Raw genomic sequence first — 7416 nt, 5'->3', positions numbered from 1 at the left:
AGTGAAATTACACAACAGCTCTCGAGTTTTCTTTGTTGAGACATGTTAGAGCAAAGTTGTTGGCTGTGTTGTGGATGCTTTTTGTTGGAGGCGCTCCACTTTCAGTTTACTGCAGGTAGCTGGAAGGTATCCGGGCTATTTCACTAGTGGCTGTTCAGTATGTGTCCCCATGTCTCATCCTTGCTGCCGGGCATCGGGATACAACATGTTAAAGGAATCATACTCCAGCGCTTTAGAGAATAGGAGTCCAGTTACACAGGATGGTTTTACAGAGTGGAAAGCTTTTCTGAACCTCAACAATAAGTGATACTTTCCAGCAGAAATCACCACATCCTTGATGATTTGAATTGGTGGACTCCATTGTGTCCCACTCGGCAACTATTTTCACAACTTATATTACGGACATTTTCAAATCTTTTAAAATAATGATATCCTTTTGTGGATATGTGACAATTAACTGAATTGCTTTGAGTTTGAAACTGTTGGTAAGAGAATTTTTTTAAATATATTTTAGACGGAAGAAAGTATCAAATTGTATATAATCTGCACATCAGTCAATACTAATGTACTAGTTTGTCATATATATATATACACACACACCTATCAGAAAAGTGAAGAAACAAAGGATTTCGTCAATTTTGAAGGCCTAAAAATAAATAGCAGTGTCCTTTATTTGAAACTAAAACGTGGAAATCCATAACAAGAAATTTTTTGGAGGTACAATATAGCACATATATACATAAAAACACAATGCTACAACTTGAAACAGTTTTACCTGGTATGATATTCACACAAAAATACAATATATGTTAGATCTACAGAGGGACTGAACAGTTGAACTTACTATTCCTCTAAAACGTCAAGGACACAACTAGCCAATGTAATATTTTGACTAATTTACGTCAGAGAACCAGGAGGATGAAAGACGTTTTCTGCCCATCCCACCGAATCTGCCCATCTCTCCGAAAATAACCCACTTCACAGACCTTTGAATGTTTCACTGGGCTGATGATTTGAGGCCTGTAGTATCGACGGAAATGGAATGACATTTTCTCTAAACTTCCATAATTACCACGCTATGGAGCTGTAGGTTGGGCACACAATGTCACTCGGGAGAGCTGCATCTAATTAAACACTGGGACAAAGTATAATTACAACTTTTCAGGAGTACGGGAGACCTCACCCATGTTTCATGTCTTCCCTATCTGAACTGAAGGCTCACCCAAGTAACAAGCACATCTGCCTTCAGCGCTGGACTCACAACTGCAAACCCACAATCACACCGACCTCAAGACCACTCCCTTCTGGGGCAGGACTGAACGTGGTCATTTGCAACAATATGGACCACCTTTGGAGGAGGCCGACAGAAGGTTTCTTGTTGGACTCAAAATACGTTTCAAAACGAGCAAGTGTCGTTTTTTTACTGGCCTTTTTAAGTTTATAAATCAGCATTGCTGGCACGGCTCTAAAACACGGAGCTGGGAGGTTGCGTACCTGAGGACGTGCCAACTAGTGGGAGGTAGAAACGTATCGAACATATCGATGAGGTGGGAATTACCAAGTGTGGGGTTATATCCGCTTTAATGCACAAATGTTATCATTTAGGCATTGTGGCCACATTTAACTCATCCATTTATTCACCGCCATTAACATCTCCATTGCTCAGCTTTGTGTTCAAGTTGGTGGCAGCTTGCTATACAGTTTGAGCCATTTCTTTTGGTGGATTATGTTGCATGCATAAAATAAAAACACTGACAATAGGTAGAAAAGACTTGCCAAGAGAGCAATCTTTGAAAGTAATTTAACGAATACTTAAAAAGTTCCCCGTTCACGAGAACACCACGTAATAGCAAATACTTTAATTTACATATATACAAGAAGTAGGCCGCAGTGTTGATGACTGTTCTTTAAGTAGTTTTAAGGCTACGAATAAGGTGTATGTGAATAAACATGTGCTACATGACCGAAGAGGAATCAGCTTAAGTTTGTTTTCTCTGCACACCAACATGCTGACCTGTGACATCACAGGTCAGCATGCTAAAATTACTTTCTGTAAGACCACTCAGGCTAAAGTCCTACCTACCAACACACACACACACACACAGAGAGAGAACTACACAATTTCTCTTCGAGCGTCAGTTCACATGATCGTTTCTCAACATTACAAACTATTTACCGTTAACCTCAGACATGTACATATTCCATCTAATACACTTCCTATTCACTTTGGTACAACTTCAAGGAATACAACAAAAAAAAGAAAATACTTTGTCCCTGAAAACTTTAGATTTAGCATTTTGTTTTGGGTAGTCTAAATCTGAATTTGGTTGGTTGAAGGTAAAAACTGATCTTCAGTGTGCCGACTCAGAAAGCCGTCAGCAGGATCAGAAAAGGTTCATCGTCACTTATCCAGCATTTAGCTTATCTGACTACACCCAAATTTACACGAAGCAGTTGATGCTTTTTCCATTCAATGTGTTCAATGTAGAGTCGTCAGAGAAGCATTCACGGGCAGATATTTACGCTTCACTTGCGCAAACATACAGTACTAGTTAACATCAACAGCGTCAACCAGGTAACTAATGAGCACATTTTGGTCCTCGAGTGATTAAAAAGCGGTGTCCAGATAGAAATCTACTGCATTTACACAAAATACTGAATCAGGAAATCACGTGGCTGCACACAAACAACTTCGATGCACTGTACATATTAAATCATAGCTAGGTGACACAAGAAAGCAATGCACTACAAATGGCTAGCTCCTTCTTTACAACATCTCTCAGAACTGCACCAAGGAGGGATGTGTGTCATGAGGGGCTTGACCTCACAGCCCAGTGAAAGAGAAATTCACTTTCGCCATAAGATTTCTCGTTCTTGTTGCAGAGTCCGGAACTTGAGACGGTGCTGATCTGTTGAGTACGGGGGGGGGTCCCATGGAAGGGGGCAGGGGGCATCCACTGGCAAAGTAATGCTCCAAGCCCCAATCAAATAATATTCCCCAACCTTCTGACCCTTTTCTTTGTGCTGTGCTCAGCTGTCCCCCCTCCCTGGAAGCATCAACCAGTGGGCTCAGATCTTCTTCGACTTACGGCCCAGGGAGTAGTAGTACGCCATGGAGACCACCAGGAAGAGCACCCGACTGAGGAGCAGCAGTATGGCAGCGTTGGGCAGGATGCCAATCTCCATTAAGGTGATGGATGTCACTGAAACCACAGAGCCACATTTAGTACTTCAAACATTTACTCAAGATATTTAATTTATATTTTTTAAATACAAAAAAGGCACATTGCAAATGTTTTTCTTACATCAGCTTCTGGAACGTGGATTTTAAATGGATAGGTCCTTATTTACTTCCAAGTTAATCCAAAAACAATACTCAGACGCACATGTTTACATTGAAAGAATTATCTGATGCTGTAATGGTCAGTCTGCGTTAGGACACATCAAGTGGATACCATTTAGAGTTTGCCCTGCTGCGTTTCCCTCGACAGTACCTCCATGCACAGCTGGGTTGGAGGGATAGTGACAAAGAGAGACTGTAATGCTGTAACCATGAAATGAACCAACTTGATTTGTGTAACCGACAACTGAAAATTAGCCTCGCCTGACCTTTAGAAGTTTCCTTTGAACACACAAAAAGGGAATTTGTCCCCCATTACTTGCATTGAAATTGTTTTCGTAAGGGACTTGAACATGTATGAACCTATGCTTCAACATAATGCAAGGCTGTGACGCCACACTCTAACCACAAGAGGGCAGTAGCAACACATTCATGGTTCGTCTCACTTCAAGCGAGACCGTGAACACAACCGCTAGGGACAAGACGACACACACCGGTCTGTAAAATAATGCATCGGCAGAATCAAATCACCAAGAAATTGGACAGCAAAGTAGCAGGCTTCACTGAGCAGAGTCCACTGGATGATGAGCTTCTCTGCGGTGTAGAGACCATTCCACATGATAAGGGCCAGGCCTGGAGAAGGATGAAAAGGAATTTATAGGTTCAGGTGAATGAATGAAAATCAGAAAAGACGACAAATAAAACGACAACATATGAGGACCGTTAACTTGCAAGTGTAATCTGTGAGGCAATGTGCACACTGATTATGGCCTCTTGCTGATCCATTGACTACACAGGCTCTGTGCTAAATCAGTTCCTTTTCCTGTATTTCACTCCCACCCACCCACCCACACTAGTGAGGCAATGGAAGCAACAGGGGTGGGCGGAGAGGTGGGAGGGCTGATGGACTGTGTGCTCTCCCCGCCAGGTCCCATCTGTGTGGCAGATGAGACCCCATCGCTCTTCACCGCTCCTCGTCTGGGAAGACGTCACCCTCTTTCTTTGCTAATCCCCGCTGCCCTCCTTTTGTTGGCTTTATGAGATTGCGAGCTGGGTCATTCATATCTTCTCCCACAGTGTAAGGTTGCATTTCTCCTCAGGCAATGTAGTAATCACCAAGAGCTATTTTTACTTTGCTCAGATTTGTCTTTATCAAGATAAGCGCATTGAGTGCAGCATGAGGTTTCTCCTCCTTAGCATTCACATCATCTTGTGAAGGAGGAGGAGGGAACACATAATCTAGATATTAAGGTTGTGGTGCTGATGTTCTGACATTATGTTATGCATTTGCTTGCACCCTTCTTTATGTCCCCGCTTACTTTCCTCATTAAGTTAGCTGCCTCTCTACCACCGTCACATGGTGCCTTGTCACAGAGCCATCACTAACACACTTTCACTCAGTGACGTTTTAGAAGGTGGTTCAAATAATTACAAACGCCATAATTAACTGGTATATCCAGCATTAGTGCTCTTCTGTGAAAGGTGTCACAGAAGCAACAAGAAAATAAAAAAATCGGGATAAAAAAATAAAAAAACTGCTAGCTATCAAAATGGCCATTTAGCTCAATACAGGTCAGAGTTTTTTTGTTTACCTTTTAAACTTAAAAAAAAGAAGAAGAAAAAGTTCAACATTAAAGTATGGCGAGTCGGTCTTGGCCAAAGTTTCTTAAAACTCTTCATGGCGAAATCCCATGTTTGCGTATGTATGTTGTACACATTTTGAATAATTTTCGGGAAATCCCATGTTTGCATATGTGGAAATTCTTTGCACCATTTTGAAATGATTAAGGCCCCAGGATTATACTCATTGTGCTGTTGCACAATACTTTCAGCCTTGTTGGACCACAGCCACATTTAACTATGTCATTCATTAATTTGATTGAGTGAGCTGATAAAGTTTAAATGGAGCAATCCACCAACTCTTTTGAGTATCACACACACACATCCACACACACTGCTTTGATGTGAGCTTCTGGGGAAGGGTCTCTGTACTCCCGTCACATCCTCACTATAACTCAATCAAAATATACAGCCTGTTTGTAGCCTGCAGGGACATATTGCAGTGCTTTTTGCACATCATCTGAATGTGCATGTGTGAACTGTAATGTACTCGTCGTTACAAAAGCTCATATGCAGTTGAGGAGCAGTGTACATTGTTGTGAGTGGGTATGAATTAATCTTAAAAGATTATGTCAGCATCGTTGCAGCACAATGAATGAACTCCCTCATGCATAGCTGCAGTTTATACACACACTGTAGTGCAGTAATGCACGAGGAAGCATGAATAAGAATGAAGACTTACTAAGCAGTGCTCCTCCATAAAGGCGAACAGAGATGCTAGTCGTGGAGAGCTCTTCCTCAAAAACAACCTCATATAGCTGGTTGGGAAACACTAGGGCCTGTGTAGGAAAAGTACAAGCACAATACAACTCTGTCATATGCACAGCATTCTGCCTGCCCCCCCCCCCGAAAGCCCCCAAAATACAGCAGCACTGACAAAGTCTCCCTGTCCGAGTTATAATCACCTCAACACTGAGGACATTGAGCATTTAGGTGCTGTAGCCGACAAAGATGGAGCTGTTTCTCCAGATGTCTCGCAAAGATAAGTTGGGAAAGAACCACTGCCGAGTTCACAAGACATGTCTCCTACTTCGACAGGAGTGCCTTTAATAATTGTACAGAAGTCTCTTTATTGATACAATGTTAACAGTTCAATTATAAATATATATCTATCTATATATCTATATATATAATTATACATACAATTATAATTTGTAATTGTTCTGTAAATTCTATTAAGAAATTGTTTAAATAACCATACTGTACTACATCTCATTTGATTATTACCAAAAGCAAAACAGACACACACAAAAATTTCCTGCAGGATTTGCTCATCCTTCATTTAAAAATTGCACGTAATATCACTGAATAAACTATTGAACAGATGTCTGGTAATCATGTAATCAGAGATCCCATTCTTGGGTTGGTTGGAGATGCCTCCTCCTGCTTTGCATCTACCACGTCACTGTACTCCTCCATGTCTGCCCATATTCACGATATATCCACCATCATATATATCCCCAACCCTTTAGAGACAGAGACCATCTAAAGATGTAACACTTACCATCACGGCCATAGCTGTGAACCCCACTGCAGAGAGGAGTATCCACACCCTAAAGAGAGACAGACACATTACATGACGTATTGCCTCCTTTATGGAAGAACCTCTGATTGTGCATTTGTTTTTACATGCTGGTGTATGTAACTGGGAGTGAGACACAGACGACCCGACACGGCTGTGTTAACAGTGAGCTGGTCTGAGCAGTTGAGATCTCACCTCAGCCCGATAGGCTCTCGCACTGTAAACTTCATCTCATTTCCGAGCATCTGACTGATCTGTGTGCAAACAAAGAGGAAACCAAGAGAAAGCGGAAATTACTCACGAGAAGGGAAATATAAAAAACACAATTGTGTCATCTTAACTGATCCATAATCTGACAGCAGCGCCACAAAACCATGAATAAAGGGCTCGCCATTCAGGTGCAAAATATGTTGCCAACACATCTGTAGCGAGCCATTGCAAAGAAGCACATCGAACAAAGTGGAGAGAAGAGGCAATAAAAACATATTAAGAAGTTAATTAGACTGCACACGTCTTCACTTCCTTAACTACCCCATGAAGATTAAGAGCTGCGTGCGGTTTGTTATGGTATTCTCTGAAACAGACGAGGGCACACACATAAGCCAGAAGTTCACGATTGTTACTGTCAAAACCCCATAAACAGGATGCCAAGGAGGAATTGCAATTAAGTGTAAACTCATATCTCATATTCATGGACATACTTTATCGCCTTCATCCAAGATAATTGAGCATTAAATTATTCATAATGAAGCAAAGGATTATAATATATATAGTAAATAATTCAATTTGATGGTCAAAATATTAACTCAAATGAGATTTTAAGGACCCCCCGTTTCTAAAGCGTTTGAAAACTAGTTGGCCAGCTTTGTAAAATTCTCAGACATGTGAATAGTTCTCTTAACAGTGAACCGTCTGTCAGAGGTGCTGTCCCAGC

At 41.3% G+C, this 7416-nt stretch overlaps 1 protein-coding gene across 2 annotated transcripts in view; it reads right to left on the bottom strand.

The window, feature by feature from the left end:
• Positions 1-653: 653 nt before the first annotated feature.
• Positions 654-7416, bottom strand: part of tp53i11b (tumor protein p53 inducible protein 11b) — a 32600-nt gene continuing 25837 nt past the window's right edge. For both annotated transcript variants that reach the window (XM_056416546.1, XM_056416545.1), the window contains exons 4-8: positions 6678-6736; positions 6465-6513; positions 5643-5739; positions 3872-3973; positions 654-3203 (exon numbers count right to left, since the gene is read on the bottom strand). In XM_056416546.1, the coding sequence (XP_056272521.1) occupies positions 3070-3203; positions 3872-3973; positions 5643-5739; positions 6465-6513; positions 6678-6736 (441 nt within the window). In that variant the 3' untranslated portion in view covers positions 654-3069. The remainder of the gene's footprint in view (positions 3204-3871; positions 3974-5642; positions 5740-6464; positions 6514-6677; positions 6737-7416) is intronic.

Source organism: Pseudoliparis swirei, chromosome 6 (genome assembly GCF_029220125.1).
Source record: "Pseudoliparis swirei isolate HS2019 ecotype Mariana Trench chromosome 6, NWPU_hadal_v1, whole genome shotgun sequence".
Lineage (NCBI taxonomy): Eukaryota > Metazoa > Chordata > Actinopteri > Perciformes > Liparidae > Pseudoliparis > Pseudoliparis swirei.
Note: the sequence above shows the minus strand (reverse complement) of the source record. Positions and strands in the feature narration are given on the sequence as shown.